Below are 27,375 nucleotides of genomic sequence, written 5' to 3'. Positions count from 1 at the left end.
TTGGGCAGAGTGCATGGAATCTTATGTAGGAAGTGGGAAATAGTAAGATCTGGAGAGGACAGGAACCCCACAAGGAGAGGAACAGAACCAAAAAATTTGAACACAGGGGTCTTCCCAGAGACTCATATTCCAACCAAGTACCAGGCATGGAGATAACCTGATGAGATCTGATAGACTAAGATCAGAAGAAAGGAGAGGAGGACCTCCCCTATCAGTGGACTTGGGTAGGGGATGCGTGAAGAAGGGGGAGAGAAGGTGGGACCAGGAGGGGAGGAGGGAGGGGCTTATGGGGGGATACAAAGTGAATAAAGTATAATTAATGAAATAAAAAAAGATTTTTAAAAAAATCTAAAGGTTCTGTTGCTCTCCTTGTGGAGCTCCTGTCCAATCTAGGTCTTTCTATCTCCCCCTTTTTTCATAAGATCCCCTGCACTCTGCCTGAAGTTTGGCTATGAGTCTCAGCATCTGCTTTAATACCTTGCTGCGTAGAGTCTTTCAGAGGCCCTCTGTGGTAGGGTCCTGTTCTGTTCCCTGTTTTCTCCCTCTTTCTATGTCCATCCTGTTTGCCTTTCTGAGTGAGGACCGGACATCTTACCCAGGGTCCTCCTTCTTGTTTAGCTTCTTTAGGTATATAGATTTTAGTAAGTTTATCCTATATTATATGTCTAATATTCACTTATAAATGAATATATACCATGTGTGTCTTTCTGCTTCTGGGATACCTCACTCAGGCTGTTCTTTTCTAGTTCCCACCATTTGCCTGCAAATTTCATGATTTCCTTGTTTTTAATTGTTGAGTAATATTCCATTGTGTAAGTGTACCACAATTTCTGTATGCATTCCTCTGTTGAGGGACATCTGGGAAAAGGGGACTTTTCTGAGACTGATACTACAAACAAGGACCATGCATGGAAATAACCTAGAACCCCTGCTCAGATGTAGCCCATGGCAGCTCAGTGTCCAAGTGGGTTCTCTAGTAAGGGGAATAGGTACTGTCTCTGACATGACCTCAATGGCTGGTTCTTTGATTACCTCCCCCTTAGGGGGAAGCAGCCTTACCAGGCCAAAGAGGAAGACAATGCAGTCAGTCCTGATGAAACCTGATAGGCTAGGGTCGGACGGAAGGGGAGGAGGACCTCCCCTATCAATTGCCTGGGGGACGGGCATAGGAGAAAAAGAGGGAGGGAGGGTGGGCTTGGGAGGGGACTATAGTTGGGATAAAAGTGAATCAACTGTAATCAATAAAAAATAAATTAATTTTAAAAACTAAAACTCTAAAGGTTTAACAGAATATGCTTCATGTTTTCTATCAGCTGGACTAATGAAGCACTCTAAGACAAGACTTCCAAGTGGAACTGTTGCGTACACATACCCCAAAGAAGAACAGAAAGAACTCTACAGAACACCATCCAACAGTCCTTGTCCAGTCTACACTCCAGATGTGTTTGCTCAGTTTAACTAATTCAAATACTGTCTCCAGTTTGGAAATGATTCGGATGACTCTTACCTGAATGACTGCATTAAAGAAGCAAGTATTTCCTAGGTTTGTAATTCCTTTAACAGATGGCACACAGCTGCCTTTTCTTCCCTTCTTTAGTTCACCTGTTTCACGTTTTTCTTCACAAAGCTTTATGATTCTAGAAAATGCACCTATGAATGATAGGAAACACATGAGGTGTAAAATTAAATTTGTGTCACTTGACAATTTAAATATATTATTTAAAACCAAATAACAGGACCAGAAAATATTTTTTATTTTTATATTTTATTTCTATTGAACTCATCGTAATATAGATCTCTGTACCTTACACATTACAGAATAATTTTCTTGATGAGTCTAAAAGTTTAAAGAGAAACAAGTGATCAGACCTTCTGTCTACACACCATTCCCCAAAAGAAAAGGAGTGATTACACACAAGCTGACTCTAAGCTTCCAGTAGCAAAGATGGAAAATGAGTCTATACACTGTTGATCAGAGTCAGAAGGGCTCAAACTAATACTGAATAGGCGGGCTTGGCAGGGTGCTCCAGCCTTCACAGCACACAGGCGGAGGTAGAGTGATTAGAAACTCAAGGTCATCTCAAGCTACAAATAGAATTTGATCTCATGCCTGGGCAACATGAGATCTTGCTCAGAACAAACCACTGGCATCAAAATTTGAACATCAAGGTAAATACCAGTGTTAAAACAGATGATTACAGAATGGATGCAAACTGATAATAGATTTTTAAAATGAGGTTAAATGATGAGGGATTCTGTCGGTGTCTTAGTGTATGGGTATTTTGCCTACATGCATGGCCTTGTACTACGTAGCCTAACAGCCACAAAAGCCAAGAAGGGCATTGGACCTCCTGGAAATGGAGTTCCAGGTGGTTGTGACCCACCATGTGGGTGCTGGGAAGCAAACCCAAGTCCTCTGAAAGAGCAGCCAGGGCTCTTAACCACTGGGCCATCTCTCCAGCCCCCAAAGGGAGCAGGAAAACCAGAAATTCAAGGGCATCTTCAGCTATATAGTGAGTTTGGGACCAACCTGGACTACATGAAACCCTGTCTTAAAGAAGAAACAAAGAAAAAACTATTTATAGTCTTCCCTTGATATACCCACAGCAGACCATGATTCCAGGACTGAACAAAATCAAAGATGCTCAAAACCTTCATGTCCATCTTAGGAATTCATCAGGAATAAAAAGGCTGGATTTCTACTAGCTACTGTCAGAACTGGATGTTCACTGATACTGTATTTTTTATTTTTTTTATTAAGTATATTTTATTTACTTTGTATCCCCCCTGTAGTTCCCTCCCTCATCCCCTCCCAACCCTTCCCTTCCTCCTCCTCCACGCATGCCCCTTCCCAAGTCCACTGGTAGGGGAGGTCTTCTTTTCCTTCCTTCTGATCCTAGTCTGTTAGGTCTCATCAGGAGTGGCTTCATTGTCTTCCTCTGTGACCTGGTAAGGCTGCTTTCCCCTCAGGGGGAGGTGATCAAAGAGCAGGCCAATCAGTTCATGTCAGAGACAGTCCCTGTTCCCATTACTATGGAATCCACTAGGAGACTGAACTGTCATGGGCTACATCTGTGCAGAGGTTCTAGGTTATCTTCATGAATAGTCTTTGGTTGGAGTATCAGTCTCAGAAAAGACCCCTGGGCTCAGATTATTTGGTTCTGTTGCTCTCCTTGTGAGCTCCTGTCTTCTCCAGATCTTACTATTTCTTATTTCTTTCATAAGGTTCCCTGCACTCTACCCAAAGGTTGGCCATAAGTGTTAGCATCTGCTTTGAGATACTGTATTTTTTTGTATCTTGTTTTCACATATATTAACTTTATATAATAATGGGTTTCATTATTATTGAGATGTTCACCCTCCATTATTATACCCTTTTCTCTTCCTACACTTGTTGATCCTTGCTTCCCAGCCATTCTCATTTTTATGTCCCATGGCTGTTCTGTTGTCGGTGTTGTTTTGCTGATCCCATTTTTTAGTGTGCCTCTCAGGATCCTAAGTGGGGAACCATTTACAAATGCAATGGCTTCTTACTAGTGGCTATGCCACTAAAGAAAATGGCTCTACGTCAGGTTTGATGGCACATGCCTTCAACTCCAGCACTGTCTCAGACAAGTTAAGTGACTTACTTATGGTCCTAACAGTAATATTCCAAATATAACCCAATACTTTACAACTTACATTCTCATCGATGACTTATGGTAAATAAAAGTTACAAAAAACAGTAAGCCAACACGGTGTGTGCTGCTCTGAACAAACAAATCCTCAAAAGACTTTCCTTTGTTTACCATCCTTACTAAGTGTCGTTGTGACATGTAACAGCTGAGACAGGGCCCACATGGCCTCACCTGGGTGCGATCCTCCTGCTTCCTTCTCAAGTGGTCAGGGTTACAGACATTATCAACATGCCAGTTTTATGCCATGTTCAGGACTGAACCCAGGCCTCTTAGATCCTAGTCAAGCACTCTATCAACTGAACTACACTGTTCTTTTAAATTTTCTACACAAAAACAATGGTTGGGAGAAATAAATACAGAAAGTAACTACAAATAAATAAATACTATACACAATCACTTAGAAAAATAGTCCTAGAAATAAGTAACATTTAAAAAATGTAATATGCAATTTATATATCTGTATACCTCATTAACCCATCACTTTTTAAAACATCTGGGATGACATCCCAAAGTAAACAATGTTTATAAGACCATCTGGACAAAACTGCAGGCAAAGAAAAAAAAGCATAAACATATGGAAAAACAGCTTTTCCCCTCCCCTTCAGCAGGGAGGAAAGACAAATGTCAAGCTGGAGCCATCCTTGCTCCACTGTGCGGTGCTTGGCAGCACCACCTGGCCCTCCGTGCAGCCACCAAATATGGGCAGCACTGCCAGAAAGGACAAGCCCCCGGGGCAGCAGCAGTAAACGCAGCTGACTTCACGCTTAAACAGCCACTTCACACAAGTGGCGAGGGTCTGTGCGTTCACTGTACACGTCCATGAGAAAATACTCAAGATTAGCAATGTTATTAGGCTGATTAAATAGATCATTAATTTAACCAGAACACAGCAGCATTTTCTAAAAGCTACCTTTTATTTAAAGTATTGGGAAAGTTTTAGAATATGGAACAATTTAAATTCAACTGTTTTATGGAATGTCCACAGTGTGCTAGGTATTACATGAACCACTATTATTATTTATATAGAATACTTAGAATTAATGACCAGAAAGCCTTGAACTTATGGTGTTATCTTAGCAAAACTAAGCATACCTTTTGTACATCGATCCACTAAGGAACTGTCTGCTGAGAGCCAAGATTCTACTTTAAAATGGGAAGGAGGGTATCTGAATTAGTCAATTATTTTATACCTAAAGGCATGTGTGTTTTCACTATCATGTACGGTTTATGTGCCATTAGAGCTTGAACCGCAGCTTTCAACCCCTAGGCAATCTAGGCAAGCCTGCTAGAAAATGAGCTGCACCATAGTCCCACTACTTTCAGAAACACAAAACCAAATATCCCAAAGACTGAACTCCAAGAACTGTCTGGAGTGTGCTACAATGAAAAGAGCAAAACTGCTACAATAATGCTACAATAAGAAGATTTTTTTAAAGAACATTCCATTTTTTACATAAAGTTTTACCCACAACTAAAAAAAAAGGAAAAAAGGAAAGAAAAAAGGAAGGAAAGGAAAAGAAAGAGAGAGAGAGACAGAGAGAAAAGGGGGAAAAAGAAGAAAAGAGTCCAGCAAATCTGCATGGTGATAGAAAAGGGAAGGCAATTCCTCTGAGGCACATGCTGGATTCAATTTCTGAGTATCTTTGGAGTCAGACTTAAACCTTTATAGTAACAGTTTACGGCAGCTGTGTCCAAACAGTTCCTCAAAAGAGTTAAGACTCTGCCCAGTGGTGGTAGAGAACACTTTTAATCTCAGCACTCGGGAAGCAAAGGCAGGCTGATCTCTGAATAGTACACCAGCATGATGTAGAAAGCGAGTTCTAGGACAGCCAACGCAACACAGAGAAAAACAAAACAAACAAACCAAAACAAGAACTAAGTCCTCGGCTGGAGGGTTGAGCACTGGCTGCTCTTTCAGAGGACCCAGGTCCATTCTTAGCACACACCATGCTTAACTCCAGTCCAGGGGATCCAGGGCCCTCTTCTAACCAACTCGGGGACTGCATAGAGGTGGTACAAAGACATAACATTTTAAAAAGCCCTAATGCCTTAATCACACACTCTTATGTGTTTAGCTTTATGCCAGTTTTAGGAGAACTTATGAAATAACACTTCAAATAATTTTCTGGAATCCATGGTTCAGATAAAAACTGAACTTAAATGCACTCAGGTAAAACTGAGTTGGATTTTGTTTGATTGACCATTTTTTTTTTTTTGTTTGTTTGTAGGTGTGAATGGGTTTTGTTTACATTTTAGCCTCAAACTCACTGGGGTTACATCTCTACCACATCAGCTTATTTTTTAACGTCTGTTATCTTTTCCTCCCAATTCCTTACTATACATGGAAATTACTATTTATTTTTTTTTTTAGAATTAATGTTTTAATGATCCAAAATTTTTTGTTGTTGTTTTGTTTTTGTGGGTTTTTTTTCGGGGGGGGGGGGCATGGTTTGAGACAAGGTTTCCCTGTGTAGCCCTGGCTGTCCTGGAACTCTCTCTGCAGACTATGCTGGCCTCAAATTCACAGAGATTTGCCTGTCTCTGCCTCCCCAGTGCAGGGATCAGGCATGTGTGGCAGTGATCCCAATATTTTATTTACTGTATCTGGCACACTCTTGGATGACATCAGGCCTAATCATTCCTCTGCTTTCTTGCTGTCAACAATCTTAATGTGCTGGCTAGTTTTATATTAACTTGACACAAGGTAGAATCATCAGAGAGATGACTTTGTTTCCTCAATTAAGAAAATACCTCAAAGCCGGGTGGTGGTGGCACAGACCTTTAGTCTCAGCACTCAGGAGGCAGAGGCAGGTAGATCTCTATGAGTTTGAGGCCGACCTGGTCTACAAAGCAAGTCCAGGACAGCCAAGACTATACACAGGAACTGTGTCCTGAAAAAGCAAGAGAGAGAGAATGCCTCCATAAGACTAGGCTGTGGGCAGGCATGTAGTACTTTTTCTTAATTAATGATTGATTGGGGGGGGGGGTTTTCCAGCCTCTTGCAGGTGGGGCTGCACCTTGGCTGGTGGTTCTGGAGTCTACAAGAAAGAAGGCTGAGGAAGATGGGAAACAAGCCAGTGAGCAGCACTCCTCCATGGCCTCTGCATCAGCTCCTGCCTCCAGGATCCTGCCCTGCTTGAATTCCCGCCGTCATTATTTCTGATGATGAACTGTTATATGGAACTGTGAGGGAAACAGATCCTTCTAGTCATCGCGTTTCCTCACAGGAACAGTGACCCTAACTAAGACAGACTGGTCCCGGGAACGTGCGGTAGGCATGACTGTTAACAGATCCGAGAACTGTGGAAGGAACTGGAACTTTACGCCAGAGAAGCCACTGCGTGTTGAGAGCTCACTGGGCCGTCTGCAAAGAGCGCTGAAAGCCACACACAAGTTTCTTACAGTTCTGGGTTCTGCAGTAAAGCAAGCTGAGCAAGCCAGTGAGCAGCACCCTCCACTGTCTCTGGTCAATTCCTGCCTCCAGGTCCCTTCCCTGCTTTTGATATGGAACTCTTAGTGAAATAAACCCTGTCTTCCCCAGGCTGCTTTTGGTCACGGTGCTCATCACAGCAATAGCAACGCTAAGACGTTTAATTAGGTTGCTTTGATGCTCAGCACAAAGGGCCTCCGCCAACCTGGCACATGTGCAACAAAATCCCTCACAAGCACAAAGAGATGGCCTTGGCAGCCTCACCAGTCCCACGTGCTGGCCTTCATGGGGAAGGGCAGTGCTCAGCACATCCTGTGGGGCAGTAGTATTAGCCAGTCGCCCTCCAGCAGCTACACCTCCCTCTGCCAAGGTGTACAGCTAAAGTCAAACCTTTTACACCGATGCCTCTGCCTCACAGGACTTGGCAGTGACAGAAAGAACTAGGGCTCATCTTGTGAAAATGCAAATAAAAGCAGGACTTTCATGTTATGGCTGAAAAACAGTACTTGCCTTTTTAAAAGGTATTAAACCATATTCTAACTTCTATCAAAGGTCACAGTATTATTTATCCCCAGCTTTAGAACCTAATCAAACCATTTAATACTGTTTTATTTCAAAAACAGTATATATGGGGGGGGGGAGGCCTACAAAAACATACTTTCTAAAACAAACATTCTTCAGGTCTTTGTACCCCAAGAAACATTATCATAATGAACTCAACAGTATATACTTTATTTTCTTTAGTCCTGATAAAAATAGCACCCTGCCAGCATAGACATTTTGAGCTAAATAGATGCTCTAGAAAGAGGATGGAATTTTCAATCTCCTGTGTATTTCACAAAAAGGAAACCAATATCCATCAATATTCTATCAGGAATTCCTGAATATGGTATTTGTGTAATACTCTCATTATACAAGCCTACTAAAGTAATGTAGCTTAATGATCCTTTCAGAGTACACAGGTCACTTAAAAAGATTGTGAGATTTTAGGTTCAAAGCAAAATTGAGCCACACACCCTTACCCCCACACATCCAAAAACTGTTATCAACACTCGCCACCAGAATGGTTCATTAGTTAGAACTGATGAACCTAGGCTGACACTTGATTATCACCCGGCATCCTGGGTGTACAATAGGTTTCCTCTGTGGTGTACGTGCCTTTCAGATGGACAAATACAGAATGACAGGCATCCACCCTTATCAGATGGGACAGTTTCATGGCCCCAAAAGCCCTCTGCACTTTGTTTTTCCTTCCCCACAGGCTCTGCCAACCTCATTCATTCTTCTACTGTCTTCAGGTCTCTGGCTTGCTTATTAATGACCCATTTTTCAGGACGGGTCTTGCAAGGACATTTTTTGCCTCTTTTCAGTCTTGTGATATATATGACCTTTTCATTATGCCTGTGACAAGGGTGAGTATTCTCCCAACCCCCATCCAAAGTCTAACATCAGATGTGAAATCTACACAGCTGTAAGCATTCTTCTGGGAACCTGCACTGGATTCATCTCAATTGCTTAATGCAATTACCTAAACCAGTCATGTAGTATTAATGCTAATTTGCCCATTTCTACAGCTGAAAGAAGTTTTAAGAAAAACCTTTTCACCATAATTCCTCTAGTTTTAAACTGATTAATGTGCCTATTTATTCTCAAAGTCTAATCATCAGCTTTAGAAATATTTACTTATTTAGTCATATGATAAATGTCACTGTGATAATAGGTAGTATATATCCATTTCTACCTGTCTTATGTTACAAGTCAAATAACCTGTCTAAAATACATCACTGACCATTCACTTCCTGACTGAAAGATTAATCTAACAAGGGCTCGTCACTGTCCTAAGGACAAATCTTACAGTAGGAGACCCCAGACCACCCAATCTCAGTTGTTCTATGTCCATGTGCTCATGTATTTGTCTTTTCTTCATTCCCTTGCTGCTCCAGTCAGTCTTTGGTCCAGTCTGGAACTATGCTGGCTGCAGCAGTAAAATGCAGGTTTTCAGAGCTTTACAGGGCAACTGACAGCACTTCTGATCCAGAAGCAGATACGAGAATATAGCTATTTTTGCTCTGCAGTGTTGGCATGTCTTTAACGTCAGCACTTGCAAGGCAGAGGCAGGCAGATCTGAGTTTGAGGCCAGGCTGAATGCGTTCAGGACAGCCAGGGCTACAAAGAAAGAGAGGAAGGGGAAGAGACAGAGACAGAGATAGAGACAGACAGAGAGAGAGAGAGAGAGAGAGAGACTGTAGCTATATTCTACTGAGCCAAACAGTAAAGACATTTATAAAAATGTAAAATACTACTTATTCAACCTTATTTTGAAAAATATTTGTTGTTCCTAAAAATAGTATTTATGTTAACATGGAATTATTGATATTCTCAGTGAACATTTAAACTTTTTAGTTTTCCCTTTTAACAAAGACTAACAGATATAGCTACATAACCAATGTTCCTTGAACCTCAAACACTTTTTTAAAAGAACAAGAGGTGACATCAAAATCTTGAGACTCAAAGAGCTCCTTGTTTTTGGCGGTACACAGGGAACTAGCCCAGACTCTCTATAAGTAACATTAAAAGCGTTAGAAGGCAGAACTTGAAGCGTGCTTTGCGAACAGGTACTGGCTTTCCTTTCAGTGATTATTTTTACTCAGCGCATAATCATCATTAAAAGAAATTTTCAATATCACTCTTCCCTAAACAAAGAACTACAGGCAACTGGGAAATCCGGGAGTGGGAGAGGTGGCCCAACCCAGGGAAGAGCACACACAATCAGGCCTGAAATATATACATATAAGTAACATTATATAGGCTGTATCTGGAAATATATAATTATATACAAATACATTCAATAACAACTCATGAAAAAAAAAAGCCATGAATTTGAAGGAGAGCAGGGAGGTGGTTTGGAGGGAGGAAAGGGAAAGGAGAAATTACATTCTGGGGGCTGGAGAGATGGTCAGCAGTTGAGAGCACTGGTTGCTCTTCCAGAAGACCCAGGTTCAGTTCCCAGTACCCACATGGTCACTCACAATTCTGTTTATAACCCCAGTTCCAGAGGATATGATACCCTCACACATGCAGGCATACATGCAGGCAAAACACCAATATACATATAAATGAATACATCTTTAAAACAAACAAACAAACAAACAAGTAAGAGTTAATAGCCTGTTCCTACTTCCAGTTCACTCTCTAATTTGTGTGACTTGTTTCCTGATCCTGTCACTTGCTTGAATGCTTCCTTACTCCATGATACACTTTTAACCTTAAAACTATAAACCAAAACAAAGTCCTTCTTCCTTAAGTTGCTTTTGAACACAGTATTCCATCACAGCTCTTAGAAAAGTAACTGATGCCAAATTCTCACCAAAGCCCTCACGTAGCTTGGATGTCCTGTTCACAGAAGCGTTAGTTGAGCAGGGAGCATGTCTTTGGTGGCTGCATCTGGCCATGGCCCCTTCCTAACTCATTGTCTCTTCCTTCCACTGATCTCTGCTTCCTAGTCAGGATGCGGCAGGCAGCTTTCCTGTGGCTGCAGTGGTGTTCTGATTCACCACAGGTCCACAGCACTGGAGCCAGCTGACCACAGACAAAACCTGACACCGTTAAGACATAGGGATCAAATAAATCCTTCTTGTAAGTCTCCTTCAGGTTTCTGTCACATCTAACAAATTCCCTCCCTAATATTTTTTCTACAATTAAGTATTCAAGAAATATGAAGAACTGGATGGCTAAGACTCTGGCTTTATTCCGAACCTTAGGGAACCTAAATAAGAAAGGTAGGAAAACAGTTTCCCCATCATTGCTGGCATCAAATGACTGTGTGAGTCCTTGTGGTCAATAAAGCAAATCCAATGTGCTGTTCTCAAGAGACGCCACTCAGACCAAATTCAGTTGCTGAAGCACTCAAGGTCTGTCACCACATCTACCTGGCTTCTTGTTTCACCAGAAATTGAGCCATGACTGGCATAACCTGAGACAAAGTAAGAATCCCACAAATGCTTGTTGAGTAAGTTAAATACAGAAGTAATAAAATGAATGGTTTCTTTTGCTCTCCAGAAGACTGGGCTTATAGCCCCTCCTCCTCCGACTTTGCCATGACGACCTCTTCAGGTTGACAGGTAGCTAAGAAAGACAACTACATACTAGACTACAGGAATACAATTGGGGACTATGCTTTTTGTCTGTTTGTTTTTGTCTTTTATGACAACTAAAGGATCAAGGCTGTAGCTCAGTGGTAGTGTCTGCCTATCTAGCACAAGGCCCTGGGATCAAACCCAGCACTGTTAAAAAAATAAATAAACAAAACAAACCTTTTATCATAACTCTACTTTTACAAAATCTTTCAGTTGCTGGTGCTGTATTCCAAGCATGTAATTTCTTCAAAGGCATCTCAGGGGACACCTAGGTAGCTCAGGGGTGAGAGCCTGGTGTCTGATCCCCCAGACCACACAGTGAAAAGAAAGACCAATTCTCACAGTTTGCCTTCTGGAATGTGTACCGCCGGCACGCCAGCACTCTACCAGCCCTGGTACACATGCACACGCACGCCCACACATACACTGACTCTCCTTCCACCACGGGGGCTTCAGGGGTTAGACTGGAGATTATCAGGCAGGCTTCGCAGAGAGCAACTTTATCCATCTTACAGGCCCAAATAAACGGAAATCCTTAAACTGGGGCCAACAGCAGACTGGTGGGCAGTTTGATCCCTGAACAGCAAAGTTGGGCGTCAGTCTGAGTGAGCTAGGATCACAACAACACTGCGATTATGTAACAGTAACCATAAAGGAAGTTCCAAGAATGCGAGTAAGGATCTAGTCACATATTTTCACAAACATTATTCTAAATCTTCAAGAAGTATTACTGCCAAGCTTCGAAACAGAATTCTTATTCCAATTTTATCATAAGGAAAGGAAGGAGTAGAAACTCGTAGCTAATAGTGTAGGACAATAAATTCAAACTAGAACTGTTACATTTCAATGCTCATGCTAGCTACACACTTCCATTTCTCATATTAGAAATATAAATACATTACATGAACGTAAGATGAGGAGGCTGGCTAGGAATATATGACATGGCGTTTTTTACTCAAATGACTGAGAAAAGTCACAGTGAAATCAAAGATGTGACTTGTTTTGTTTTTGAGGAAGGCTCTCCAAATGTAGTCCTGGACGGCCTGAAACACCTCATGTACACAGGGCTGGCCTCAAATGCACACAGGTCATGGCCTCTGCCTCCTGAGTCCTGGGATCAGAGGTAGATATTATTTTTTTAATTTAAATTTATTTTTTATAATTTATTCAAGGTAGATATTCTTTATGAACTCCTTATGCAAAGTGTGAAACATCTTATTTTAATCCAAAATGCTTTATCAAACTGCTTAAGTTACCTGTTTGTGTTTTAAGAACATGTTTTTGGAGAGAGTCAACTATCTGAGCCAAAACCTTCTTGTTACAATGCGTTGACAATTGTTCATTACATTCATAACACCTGAAAAATAGGAATAAAAGCAGATGTTATGAAAGCCCCTTCAGTGATCACACATAAGGCATGCACTTAACAACTTCTGTCTTTACATTGCATAGGAATCAGGAGCGCAAAGGGGAAGGTGTTCCCTAAGTCTGGACAAAGAAGCAAGGGCCAGGTCATACAGACCCTCACGGATGCAATTCTGCAGCTGGTCGTAAGTGTAATAGAATGTCACAAGATGTCAGGCAGAGGGACGACATGGCCCGACTTAAACGTGTACCTAACCCATGTGGTACACGTTGTGTGGTAGTTGTTGTGTTGTTTTGTTTTTTTAGCAGTATCCAGTATGCAGAAGGCAAAGGCAGGCAGATCTGTGTGAGTTCAAGAGCCTCTGGTTGAGTTCCAGAACTGCCAGGGCTATGTAGATAGACCCCGTCTGAAAAACAAGATAAAACAAGAGCAACAACAAAACCAGGGCAGGGTCTCTACAGCACTAGCTGTCCTGGCACTTGCAACGTAGACTAGCCTGGCCTGCAGCTCAGAGAGATCCACCTGTTGTCTGCCTCCCACATGCTGGGGTCAAAGGTGTGCATCATCATGCCTGCTTCTGCTTAAGCCTTATTATTTTTTCTGGCGATTTTCACGGCTATTTTTTAAGTACTTGTCTGAATATATGCCTGTGCACTATGTGCATGGAGTAACCACAGATGCCAGAAGAGGGGATCAGATCCCCTGGGAGTGGAGTTACAGACTATTGTGGGTACTGGGAACTGAACCTAGGTCCTCTGGAAGAACAGCCAGTGCTCCTAACTGCTGAACCATCTCTCCAGCCATGGTAGCAGACACTCTTAACCTTCTGAACCATTTAGCCCCAGATTTTGGTCTTTCTGAGACAGGGTTAGCTATATATGCAAGGCTGGCCTGGAACTCACAATGACTTGCCTGTTTTTCCGCAGTGCTGTGATTATGGGTGTACAACACCATATGTGGCTCCAACAGTATTTAGAAAACTTCACTGTGTGGGTTACAGAATCCCTGAACCACCTGACTCCTTAAAGTACCATCCTCCTCTTAGAACACTGGGATTCTGCATTAGTTCATTACAAAAAAATTTAACTACACAGAACTTTTTTCTTAATGGTACAAAGAAAATATTACTGATAAGTAGGATTTTTTTTAAGCTTTATGTTCATGAATAAAAAAATTTTAAGTTATCCCACAGATTGTATATGAGAAAAAGCATACAATGATATCACACCTTTCTTTTACTTGGTAATGCTCCGAGTTTTTTGGTAGATAAAGTACTAACAAAGTGAACTTACCATATGACCCACGTACTCAGGCTAATGACAACACAATGGGACTCAGCCCCAGAGCTCCTGAAGTGTCTCAGTGAATGCTGGCTTTCTGAGTTTTTACCGCATCCCTGAAGATAAACAGAATGCTATTCATATGATTCCCACATTTCTTTCAAATTGACCAAATCTTAAATTATTCTTAAGCACAGTTTTGACTTCAAGCAAGAGGGAACAGCTTCAAAGAGGAATACCGATTTTTACCGAATTCAATGATTTGTAGATAAAGTACTGTTTATCGTGTTTACCTGCAATGACCACTGGTGACTGATTAGCCTGCCATTTAGGAATGAATGCCTTCACTGTCCTGTATATTATATACTACAGGACACTGAGCACCCTCCCAGGCCAGTGGTGCCCTCCCAAACATGTATTTCCCAGTCCTGCACCCCAGCCTCACTGAGAATAGAAACAGGGCCAGCGCGGTCATTTCCCTCACTAGTTACATGGGAGGGAGAGTCTCAGAAAGTGTCACAAACAATAAAAGAAAGACATATACTTTTTCTTCCTTATGACTTTGGAAATTACTGCAACATAATGCCTGAAACATCTCCAGTCTATAAAGCTGGAGAGGACACAGTGAAACAAAAACAAAAACACAAAACAAAATAAAGTTTTAAATAAAAGCTTTATTTAAATAAAGCTCTTAAATTAACTACTAGCTCTGAAGTACCTCGATTTCTGTATCTTAATTATTTTATTTATTTATTTACTTATTCATTTTTGGTTTTTTGAGACAGGGTTTCTCCATGTAGTCCTGGCTCCCCTTTAACTCTCTCTGCAGACCACATTGGCCTGGAACTCAGAGATCCGCCTGCCTCTGCCTCCCAAGTATAGGGATGTGTGTCACAACTTTTCATTTCAGAAAATTCCTGTATTAGGGTTGGTGAGATGGCTCAATGAATAAAGGTGCCTGCTGTCAATCTGACAACTTGAGTTTGATCCCTGAAACATACATTGGAGTAAACAGAGAACCAACTCCAGGAAGCTGTCCTGTTGTCCTGATATTCACAAATGTGTTGTAGCAAGCACATACACAAAATAAAATAAAAGCGGGGGGGAAGGTGGTTAAAAAATTATCTAAAAGGTTATATCCATTTCCTAAATTAAAAAAAAAAAAAGGCAAAATCAGATCCAGATAAGAGACCAAGTGCGTTAGGTTATTTTCAAAGCACTTATGAGCCACAGATGGTTACTTTCTTAACATAGTATATAGTTATCCAATCCTAAACATTCCAAAGTCTACCTTGGAATGGTGATGGAAATGTGAAATGAATCTACCTCTCCCACCAGTAGTCCAATGCATAGTAGGCATTTAAAGGATAATAGAAGACATACATAGAAATAACCCCTTTCTTACCTGAAAGCCACACTTGAGGCACAACCAAACATCGGAAGGAAGTACTGGCTGTCCATCACAGAATCTTCTCTCTTTCAAACACTCAGAACAAACAGACCACAGAGTCTCAGCCACTGCCTTCTTCACATGATTCACGCTGACAGCATAGCTGATGTGTGGGCACGTTAACCCTACTGAATAAGACGGGGCAACATGAAAAGATTTGCCTTGCAGAGTGAAAGCACTACTGTTACCAAGTGTGCTGGTTGTTCATCAATTTGGCCCAAGCTGGAGCCATCTGGCAAGACAGAACCTCAATGGTGAAACTGCCTCCATCAGAATGGACTGTAGGCAACTGTGTAGGCATTTTTCTTGGCTACTGACTGACAGAAGAGGGCACCGCCCACAGGGGCAGGGCCATCTCTGGGCAGGTGGCCCGGGGTTGAGTAGGAGAGCAAGTCGTAGGTGCAGGCCAGTAAACGCGGTGCTCCCCCGTGGCCTGCCTCTCTGTCTAGCCCTGATTTTCTTCATGACAAACTGAACCAAAAGCTGAAATACGCCCTCGCACGGTGATTTTGATTGTAGTGTTTATCACAGCAGAGAACGCAAACCAGGACAGTAAGGAAAAGCATGTATCATTATAATGAGAACAACTAAACAGCACAGAGTCAGAACAAAGACACTCATAAGGACACACAGTTACACAAATGAACACACATAACATTCTTGAAATAGTCACAGAAGAGATTAGTGGCTGCAAGGAGCTATGGCTGAGGACAGAGGTATAGATACACCTAAGCAACATAAAAGATGGTCACAGGCATGGCTCGCTGAAGTATACAAAACTACAAGCATAATAAAATTGCAAGCGCAAACACACACACCAACACATACAAGTGCATGTGATTCTGGTGACATCTAAATAAGCTAAGGTTGGTTCTATCAGTTTTGATAATGTGTGATAGCAATGCAGGATGTTAACATCAGGAAAGGACATATGAGACCTCTATGTTATCTAAAATTAGTTCAAAATAAGAAATAGATTTAAGAATAATATTTACTCAGCCAGGGTTAGTGGTGCACTCCTTTAATCCCAGCACTCAGGAGGCAGAGGCAGGAGGATCTCAGTGAATTCCAAGCCAGTCTGCTCTACACTGCGAGTTCCAGGATAGCCAAAGATACACAGTGAGACTGTCTGGAAAACAAACAAAAAAGATTACTCTTTTCTGAACAGCTATAACGTATCCTGCACTTTGAATGTCTTTTTTTTTTTTTTTTTATTAAACAGTTCCTGCTCTTTCAGAGGACTAAGTTTGGTTCCCAGCACCCACACCAGGAAGCTCACAACATCCAGTTCTAAGAGATCCAATGGTTCCTTCTGGTCTCCACAGGCATCCATACACACATGACATTCATTGACACAGACAAATACATATACTCCCAGTACTGCAAGAGATACCAGGAAAACACATATTTAGACTACGAGTGTAGCTCAGAGGGAGTTAGTGCATAGCGTAAACCAGGCCCTTGGGCTCATTTGCTAGTACCAATAAGTAAGTAAAATAAAAAGATGCATAAAATCTTTTATATACACTAGTTTTGCTATCTAGCTATTTTCATCAGTTAGGATAAAGAAAAATAAATGGTGGCTTAATTTACAGGAACTGGAACTTTCAGAATTCTTTTTTGTTGGTTGGTTGGTTGGTTGGTTGGTTGGTTGGTTTCTCGAGACAAGGTTTCTCTGTGTAGCCTTGGCTGTCCTGCACTCACTTTGTAGACTAGGCTAGCCTTGAACTCACAGAGATCTACCTGCCTCTGCCTCTGCCTCCCTGAGTACTGGGATTACAGGAATGTGCCACAGCAGCCAGCTTCAGAATTCTTAATGAATATTCTCACATGATAAATTTTTTGCCTGGTCCCTAAATATCTTTTTTAACAATTTCCATCGTATGTGGCGAAAAATGACTAAAACTAAGCACATATACAAAGTCTTCAAATAATTATATTCTTCTCCTAAGGGCTCAGTTAATCCATTATTTCCAAAAACATGGACACTTTAATTTCTCTCTATCAGATATCCATATCAAAACTACAACTACAAACCCACAACCATCTACTAATTGACTAAAGGAGTTAGTAAGACAGCTGGCTACGCACTGACTATTTCAGACACAAATATCATTCCTCACTAGGTATTTACAATGAAATATGTAAGGCATTAAAATTCTCAGTTTTACACTAGAGCAAACCACAAAAACAGACTTGAAAGGACTAATTCTGAGAGCCCAGGGCTACAGCCCAGAATTCTCAGAATTGTGAACGCATGCCAAGCATGCACAGGGTCCTGGGTTTAATCCTCAGGACCCATAACCAGGTACAGTGGCACAAGCCTATACTCCAAGCACTCAGGAAGTGGAAGCATGCGAATCAGAAGTTCCACTTATCCTCACCTACACAGGGAGTTTGCCAGGGAGAGACCGTGGCTCAAAAACAAAAACAAAAAAAAAAAAAAAAAAAAAAAGCAAAAGAGTAATTCTGATGTAAATTTGAATAGCAAGAGCAGTGACATTAAGGAAAGGGACAGTCAGGGAAAGCTGATGAGTGACCAGCCCGTCCAGAGCAACAGATTACAAAATGGCATTACTCTGTACGGATTTCATAACTAAAAATTCTAAAGTGAAGCATCATTCTCTGCTATATATCTTCTCCATGACCTTGGGATGAGTTATGAAGGGCAATGTGAACATTTCGATGCCACCACTCAGACTTCTGAAACCAAAATCACTGACAACCTTTAAAATGGGTGTATGGACTGGAGATAACATATACTTTATGTTACTAAGTAAATTTCCTTCAGGTTTTCTGTAAATTATATAATTATGTGAATTTCATATGATAAGGTTATATGGATATTCCTGAATACAAAACTGTTACAGTCCACGGTTTCTATTAGGTAATTAAAAGCCAGTAATATAACTCTGGCTGGCCTCAAACTCAGAGATGTGCCTGTGTTTGCCTCCTGAGTGTTGGGATTAAGGGCATGTACTACTATACTCAGCCTAGTGTGTTATATTTTAAATACTAATAAAACTCCACATGAATTTGCAATTGCTGATACAGAGCCAGTACGTCCCTTCTCTCCTCCAAATGACAAGAACAGAAAACAAGGATTCCACGTTCATTTTTCAAGACACACAGCTTACTAGCTGCAGTGATGTACACCTTTAAACCCAGTACCCAGGAGGCAGAGGCAGGTAGAGCTCCTGAAATCAAGGCCAGCCTGGTCTACACACTGAGTTCTAGGCCAGCAAAGGCTACATATTGAGACTGACTCAGAAAGAGAGACAGAGACAGAGCATGTTCTGTGGGCTGGGCCTGTGGCTCAGTGGCAGAGCACTCAGTTAACACATGCAAAGCCCTGGGGAACTAGGACTGTAGGGCTATTTCTACCCCATCAATACAGAAATGAAAGAAGGAAAAGAAGAAGGGGGAAGAAGAAAGTGGGGAGAGGGGAAGGGAGTCCAAGCAAGTCCTACAGTTAGCAAACCAAAGGGTTCACCATCTGTCCCTCTCTGGTGCCTTAGAGACTTAATTTTAATGAGCCGTGAGAAAAGAGAAAGAACAATATGACAACTTTAATATACCTAGAACTTAAACAATATCCCAATAAGAACACCAACAATGGTTTTAGCAGGGAACTACACAAGCTAGTTCTCAGACTTATCCAGAAAATGGTAGAAATAAAGTACTGAATTTATTGACTGAAAAGCATCTGCTGTCACTTCCTTCACCCACTATTCTTTGAGATGGCAGATATCACAATTTACCAGCAATGTCGTCTGAAGAATCTTCATCATGAGGTAGTAATGGTCTCTTATTTCGTTTGCCTTTCTCAGGGAAATCTTTTGATGGATCTTTTACCCGCATCTGTTATTTACTGAAAAGTTTCAAGAAAAATAACAATACTTTAATCTTCAAAGTTAAGCTATATTTAATGCATTTGCAAACTAGACTGGTTGAATGAATCAGCTAAAATAAACCATAAAAATCAATACACAACACTGAGAGTAGAGCTCAGTGGTAGAGCATGCAGGAGAGCCTGGTACTACCGCAGGACTATCACAAAAACAAAGTCAATCCTCAAATGGCACCGTTCGGCTCCTCTGTTACAGACTGTTTTTATCCCCCTATGGTCTCAAAATCCCTATGCTGAAATCACCTACAAAGGGATGGCGTGTGGACATGAGCTGCTAAGAGTAGGTGAGAGAGTGAACCTTGCATATATGGAGGTAACAAGCAGAGGGCCAGGACAAATAGTCTTTTGAGTTGGGGTCTACTCTCCCTTTGCCTGTAGAAAGGCTAGACCAGGTTTGCCAGCACTCTTTGCCAGCCTTCAGTGCCTAACGTTTGCCCTCCAGCCGCCCTGTGTACAGTGATTTTTATTATTATTATTGTTATTACCTTGCATGCTCTCTGCATGCATGACATCTCAGAAGTAAAGTTTTCATTAAGGAAATAAGCACCATTTGTTAGAATGGGCCCTTTCCTCACCTGTCATTTGTGCAGAGAGCGGCAGCTGGGAGATGCACACTGGACCAGGCAAAGGGTAAACCTAGTAGTCAGGTTTAACGGCTTTACTACCAAATGGAATACAGACAGAGAATTTATTTCCTACTTTTAAGCTACCATAATTTCTCCTAAATTTTTGTTATGAAACATTTTTTTAAGTCTTCAAAGATTAGCCAGGTGTAGTGCCACACACCTGTGATCCCAGTACTTGGGAAGGCAGAGGCAGGCAGATCTCTGGGAGTTTGTAGTCAGCCTGGTCTACAAAGTGAGTCCAAAACAGCCAAGGCAACAGAGAAACCCTGTCTTGAAAAACAAAACAAAACACAAATCTACAACGGTTAAAAGAACCACACACTGAATGCTCATACACTATCTAGATTACACACGCATAGACGCATACATGTACAGTGGTATACATCTACTATACAAAATACATGTGTACATGCACTCTGCTTGACCTTTAATCTAAATATCACTATGGAAACATGCATTTTGGGGAGCACATTTTGGTGGGTAGAGTCAAGCAAGGTTTCTCTGTTGTAGTCCTGACTGTTCTAGAACTTACCATGTAGACCAGGCTGGCCCTTGCCTGCCTGCAGAGTGCTGAGATTAAAAGCATGCACCACCATGCCCTGGTCGGAACACAGTATCTTAACAATGTTAATGCCTATGTATGTCTACGGGTATGTGCATGTTAATGCTTGTGCTCAGGGAGGACGTCAGCTCCCCTGCGGATGGAGTTACCCGCACTTGTGTGCTGCCCACGGTGGCTGTCGGGGGCCAAGCTCTGGCCTTCCTCGAGAACAGTGTGTGCTCTCAGTTACTGTAGCATCCCTTCAGCCCAATGTATAGGAAAACACAATGAACAATTGTCCTATATAACATCACTAAGAAAGGTATTCCCTGATCTCTTTTATCCTAACATACTCTGATTTCCTTATCTGATTCAACTGTATTCTATAGGGTTTGGGTTTTTTTTGGATGGAGAGTCAGTCATTATTTGGACTTTATCTGTCACAGCTCTTCACTCTTTCTTAATACTGGTTTCCCCTATGATCTTTTTTTAAAACTATGTGTACGGGGAGGGGGTATGCAGATGTTCTTGCTAACACAGCAAACGCTTCGATTCCTACAGAAGAATGGGGAAACGGGAAAAGAGCCAATACAGAGCTGGTTCTTAAAGCTTTACTTGGAAGCTCATATTGGCCGGCTAAAGAAATTCACGGGGTCACATTTAACTTTAGATAAGTAAATACTACATCATCCATACAGCAGAAGCCAATTCTGGATGAACCCCAGTTGTCATTTTCTCAGGTATTCAGAAGTCTTGTAAGAAAGCACACCGGGACTACCCTTATCCACCCCACTTCTCTCTGGCCAACTTCTGGGCACTTTACTAAGCCATCTCAACCCCTTTTAACCTTAACCTCCACCTCTCCTTCCTTCCTACCATGAGGTGGCCTCTAAACGTACAAACCTGCATCCATTAACTTTGAGTTCTGGCTAGAGAGAAGCATTAACAGAACCTAAGAAAGATAGCTCATGAGAAACGGGCATATCTCACCCTATAACAGATAAACCCTTGATAAAGATGAAGATTTATGTACAGATAATGACAACCGGAAGAAAACTCACAGCCAGGTGTTTGACAGGCTTTTGTAAATAACCTGTTCCTTTTTCAAAACCATTGTCTCAAACTTATCTTGGTAATAGAGGGGGAACTTATAATCATCTTTTTAACAGATGTAATGTTACACCAACCCGTAATACCTTAACTCCATGTCACTTCCTTTTCTAACTTCCACTTAAGGCACAACAAACAAACAAACAAACAAACGACATTAACATCCAAGTATTAGACGCTCAGATACTTTTCATGTCAAAATCGTGCCTGAAAATCTCCAAGGCTCTGCTGGCCCTGAGCAGCGAACAGGACCGCACACATGGGTGCACACTTCACAGAGCATTTGTATGAACACACAACCTGGTTAGAATGGAAAGGGGCACTTTTCCATGATTTTCACAAGCTCTCTTCCTGTGGGTGGGCACACACTCTCCTCAAGAGGAACCAGCGGCAACATCAATCTGAGCTCGGGGGAACTCGTGAGACACTTGGAGTCCGGCGATTTTATGTAACTGGTAATTTTGGCATAAAAATATAATGTTGGGTATAGAACAATTACGGCTACATCAGGACACTCCCAAACTCTAAGTTTCCAGATGCCAAACAAGGGCCGCGGTCGCAGGCAGAGCCATCAAAGGACAGAAGTCTCGGGCCTGATTTGTTAACTCTTCACCACAAATACGTTCCTTTTTTTTCGTGAGGTCTTTCAAACATCAAACGATACAGCTTTTTTTTTAAATTCTACTTAATTATGTATTTGCTGTATATGGCTGTGCACGTGTTTAAGTGTTTCGCTTTGCATTCACGAGGTCAAAGCAGCTTCTCCCTTCCCCCGAGTGGGTCGAGGAGACTGAAATCAGGCTTGGCCAACTGCTAAGACATCAACTTCAGTGTTTAATTTAAACATTATCTAACTCCTGCATTGTCTCTAATGTACAGGATGTGCAGCTAACTCATTTAATATTATGCTTTTCAACTGGCTACAAGCACCCCATGTCCAAAAGTGTTTTGTTTGAAGTTTTGGGCTGCAATTCTCCAGGAAAGGAAATGCAAACGGCTTCCTTCTGGACACCTGGTGCTGAAAACACTCCATTCTAAGAACCTTCTCACAGGCACTTCGAGATGCGTCACTATCACCATCCTCATTTTACACTTGGAACTGGGCAGGGGTAAAGTGACTTGCACAAGTCAGGGGGCGAGAGGGGGAATTAGTAGGGTCGACCCCTGACCTAACATTCACTGTTGCCAGAAAGCCGTGGCTAGGCCCTCCTCCTGGGGCCACTGATGCACCCCAAGTCGGCAGGGCGGGGTGTGCCGCGAGGAGGGGCGCGGGGCCCGGCGGCGGCTGCACGCCCGGGTCCCCGAGAAGTGCGGGCTCGGCCCGGCTCCCTCCCAGACCCCGGCTCTTCCCGCTGCCGCCAGGGCTCGGCCCCGGAGGCCGCCCGGCGCCCTGCGAAGGGACCTGAGGGACGCGGGAAACTTCCTTCTAGGCTGGTTCGCCTAGGAGGAGGCCTCGCGGCCCGAGCGGCGACACAACGAAGACACGGGGCTGCCAGTGACCCCAAACGCTGGGCCCCAACTCACCCCGCCCGCCGGGCCGCGGCTTCCACACGCAGGAGCTTCTGCGCCTGCGCAGCGGGCAGCCCCGAGAAGGCGGGGCCTGGCGTGCTGAGCGGGGCCTGATGCTCTGGGTGGAGCCGGGGGCGGGGCTTCTGGTCTGGGCGGGGCTCCGGGTTCTTCCTGCGCCCAGGGGATCGGAACCAGCGGGAGGGGTGTAACACGGAAGGGCCCCCTGCGCCCGCAGGGCCTGGATTCAGGCTTTGGTGAGCGGCTTTGGTCCTTCCGGTCCAGGTCCCACATGCTGGGCGCCTTTTGGGACGGACCCCATCACCCTTCTCCGAACTCTGAAATTACATCTGACTTTCACTCTGTATGATTTTAGGGTTTTTCGGGTTTTTTTTCGTGTGGTTCTCACTTCTGAATTAACCGGTGCATCTCACCCGTCATTCTTCAGAGTCTGATCATCTGTTACAGCGATGTACACCTTGCTTTTGAGTGAAAACAGTTGGTTTGAAAGTATTTTGTTGCAAGCACTGGTTGATGGACCCTAGAAGTCTCAACCTATCACAAAGCACAAGTTGTGACCTAGCGGATAGAGCGCTGGGTTACAAGTTAATGACTTTTTTTTTTAACCTTAAAAATCGAATTAATTTCCATGGGGAAACTTGGCAAAGAAGCAAGCTATTCGTTTACATTGTTTTTTTAAATTAATTAATTTATTATTAATTACAGTTTATTCACTTTGCATCCCATCTGTAGCCCCTCCCTCGTCCCCTCTCAATCCCATCCCTCCTCCCTCTTCTTCTCCCATACCCCTCTCCCAGTCCACTGATAGGGGAGGTCCTCTTCCCCTTCCATCTGACCCTAGCTTATCAGGTCTCCACAGGACTGGCTGCATCCTTACAATGTTTATAGGAACCGTGCATTGGACAAATACAGAAGATACAAATACACTGATCGAGATGCTAGGGGTGCGAATAGATAATTGTCTTTTAGGGGATCATTTTTCCCCCCAGGGAGAAAAGAAAATGTTGCATCGGTAAGAGCAGTTTGTGTTGTAATTTCAATGTCAAAATTGTCTGCGTAAATGTAAAGTATAATGTTAATATTGAATTTAAAATAGAATATGAAAAAGATATGCAAAACAGAAAATCTAAAATATTTGCATCCTAAATTGCAACAGGAATAGGTATTTTTTGAAGTATATTCTAAGATTCAATTTACGGTTAGAGGAAAAAAGGCTGATTTGTTTGTTTGTTTGTTTGTTTGTTTGTTTTTAGTGTAGCATTGGCTGTCCTAGAACTAACTCTGTAGACCAGGATGGCCTTGAACTCACACAGATCTACCCGAAGTTGGGATTAAAGGTGCGTGCCATCATTGCTGGACTTTAGACTTTCTTCTTAACAAAAAGAAATTTAAGAATTCTGCAATTAGTCGCTCAATATTTAAATATCTCTTAGAATTGACGAAGTCCTGTGGCTACCTTGGTATCTAACAGATATATCCTTAGTCTGACCAGAATCTCTAGGGCCTGCACTTCTCTTTCAGAGCTAGCATGGCTATTTGTAGAAAAGTGGATGGAACTAGAGGTCATGTTAAGTATCAGACAAAAAGACAAATATTGCATGTTCTCATTTCATTTCTGTTACCGTGATAAAAACAAAAAAGCCAACAACGAGCAACTCAGGAGAGAAGAAGTCCACTGTGTTGGGCAGTCAAGGCAGCAGGAACTCAAGCAGCTAGAAATATCATACTGTAAGAAATATCAGATATGAGTCTTTTGTATCAAATACTATAAACCTTGTGTTTAGGACAAGGAATTAAAATCGCTTTACCCTCCTCCCTCAAAAGACTTTGTTTAAATGTTAATCAGCACCACCACTGGTGAAATCTTTGTTCACACAAAGGTCCACTTCTGTATTCCAGGAATTTGACTCCATTCTCCTGCATTTCCTGTTCACAATTCTTTTCAGGTTAGCCACACTGGGAGACATGACCCCAATCAACAAAGACACAGTCACCACCTGAATCTGAATAAAAACCACGTTCACTTCCTGTGTGCATTTACTTTTCTGGGCACATCGTCTGCCTTGTTGGAACTGGCGGTTTCGTTGCAATCCTCAACTCCTGTCTGACACACAGTCACGAGCAGAGAGAAGTGAGCATGTAGATGCCCGCTTGCTTGAGCACAGCTTGATTTCACCACTTTTGAGGAGTGGAATCCTGCTCTCACCTGGCTCAGCAGGTAAGAGCACTGTCTGCTCTCCCAGAGGTCCTGAGTCCGGTTCCCAGGAACCTCCCGGTGGCTCACAGCCGTCTCTACTGGGATCTGGCACCCTCTTCTGGCATGCAGGTGTACATGCCAATAGGACACTCAGCTCCACGTAAAATAAGTGTATTCTTTATTTTCATGTGTGTGTGTGAGATTGTGCCAACTGGGTATGTGTATGCTGCAAAGTCAGAAAACAGCACTGAGTACCAACATAGGTGCTAGGAACTGAACCCTAGCTCTTCTCCCTCCTCCTCCCACCCACTTCTTCAAAACAGTTCAGCCGCCTACCTAGGGACTGGTGCCACTCACAGCGGTCTGGTCTTCCAACATCAATTAACTCGATTAAGGTAATCCCCCCAAGACATACCTACTGACCAACCCAAAGTTAACAAGTCGACCCTGAGGCTTTCCCAAGATGACTGTAGGTTGCATTCAGTTGACAGTGAAAGCTATCTGCCACACACTTTCTCTCTTTCGGGGAATCTCACACACATTATGTATTAACGTATTAATTATTATTATTATTATTATTATTATTATTATTATTACAGAGGGCTTGCAGACGGCCTAGCAGGTAACGAAGGGTACCTGCCACTAAGCATGACAACCTGATTTAATCTCCAGAACCTACAGAAAAAGTCTAAGGGGAAAACTGACTCTGCAGACTTGTCTTTGACCTCCAATGCTCATGTTGTGGCACGTATGTGCTCCCCTCATCACACGCCACATACACACAAAACACAACAAAATTTTAAAAATTAAACTCTAAATGATTAGGGAAAACCTAGTAGCAGATAATGCCGTTGGCATAGAAATCTGAGGTGGCTTATTAATTATTGAATTATTGGATCTAGGGAGATGGCTCCGTTGGTGAAGTGCTTGGTGCATGAGCATAAGCACTTGAGTTCAGAATTCCGGAACCATCCAGGAAGCAGGACATGCCTGAAACTCCAGTGTTGAGGAGGAACTGGGTGAGAGGCCGGACTGATCCCTGAGGCTTGGTGGCCAGCCAGCCTAGCTGACACGGTCATCTTGGCTTTTAAATGATTTCGTGTTTATTTGTTTATATGAGTAGTTTGTTTTCACGTGTGCCTGTGCATCGCGTGCTTGCTTGGCACCCTCAGGGATCAGAAGAGGCACTGGATCTCCTGGAACTGACCCTACAGACCGCTGTGAACCACCACATAAATGTTGGAGACTGGACCCCGGTGCTCTGTGGGAGCAGGGAGTGCTCTCAGCCACGGAGCCATCTCTCTACTGATTTGCCATCTTCAGGTTCAGTGAGAGACCTTGCCTCAAAACATGAAGGTGGCATGATCGAGGAAAGACACCCAGGATCAGCCTCGTCCTCCACAGACACATATGTACCCCGCTAACAAGTACTTACAACACACAAACAACACACTACCCACACACCTAACATACAATAAAAAATACCGAATTATTAAAACGGGCTGGCTTCCAAGTGTATATTTGATGGAATTTTTCCTTGGACATACATTTTAATATCAGTTTGACTTAGCATGTTACTTCTTAACTGAATAAATTTCGGTGCAAAGCAGCTTTTATCATGTTTGGGGAACTGAACTGAGGAGAAAGTTAAGGCAATGAGAAGGCTTATGGGAGGGATGAGATCCCGTGCACCGACTCCAAATACACCCTGGTTCTAATCCTTGAAACCGGTAATGTGCTACCTTACCCGGCGTCTTAGTGTTCTACCGCTGGGAAGACACACCATGGCCATGACAGCTCTTCTTTTAGATTTATTTTTATGTACACTTTGGCATACGTATATGTGTGAGGGAGTCGGACCCGCCGGAATTTGAGTTACAGACCAGACAGTTGTGAGCTGCCGTGTGGGTGCTGGGAATTGAACCAGGGTCCTCTGGAAGAGCAGCCAATGCTCTTAACTGCTGAGCCATCTCTCCAGCCCGACCACGACAACGGTTATGAAGGAAAACACTTAATTGAGGCTGACTCACGGTTTCAGAGATTGAGTCGTCTTGTGACAGGAAGCACGGCCGCACACAGACCTCAGATCTGGAGGCAGGAGAGGGAGAGAGGTTGGGGGTGGAGG

The 27,375-nt window shown here is 42.7% G+C and overlaps 1 protein-coding gene and 1 long non-coding RNA gene across 5 annotated transcripts in view; one reads left to right on the top strand and one right to left on the bottom strand.

Moving 5' to 3' along the window:
* Usp45 (ubiquitin specific peptidase 45) overlaps positions 1-23,113 on the bottom strand; it is a 65,352-nt gene extending 42,239 nt beyond the window's left edge. For 2 of the 4 annotated variants that reach the window (XM_060386054.1, XM_060386056.1), the window contains exons 1-6: positions 23,051-23,113; positions 19,101-19,210; positions 15,295-15,467; positions 13,902-14,005; positions 12,500-12,600; positions 1,508-1,650 (exon numbers count right to left, since the gene is read on the bottom strand). In XM_060386054.1, the coding sequence (XP_060242037.1) occupies positions 1,508-1,650; positions 12,500-12,600; positions 13,902-14,005; positions 15,295-15,467; positions 19,101-19,200 (621 nt within the window). In that variant the 5' untranslated portion in view covers positions 19,201-19,210; positions 23,051-23,113. Of the gene's footprint in view, positions 1-1,507; positions 1,651-12,499; positions 12,601-13,901; positions 14,006-15,294; positions 15,468-19,100; positions 19,211-23,050 lie in introns of those variants that run through there. The other 2 variants (XM_060386055.1, XM_060386057.1) reach the window with 2 other exon arrangements.
* A 786-nt stretch (positions 23,114-23,899) lies between these two features.
* Positions 23,900-25,124, top strand: LOC132654772 (uncharacterized). Its single transcript, XR_009592484.1, has 3 exons — positions 23,900-24,065; positions 24,307-24,390; positions 25,000-25,124. It is a non-coding gene; the product is annotated as an uncharacterized LOC132654772 (long non-coding RNA).
* Positions 25,125-27,375: the final 2,251 nt, after the last annotated feature.

The sequence above is a fragment of the Meriones unguiculatus genome, chromosome 6 (assembly GCF_030254825.1).
Source record: "Meriones unguiculatus strain TT.TT164.6M chromosome 6, Bangor_MerUng_6.1, whole genome shotgun sequence".
Classification (NCBI taxonomy): Eukaryota; Metazoa; Chordata; class Mammalia; order Rodentia; family Muridae; genus Meriones; species Meriones unguiculatus.
Note: the sequence above shows the minus strand (reverse complement) of the source record. Positions and strands in the feature narration are given on the sequence as shown.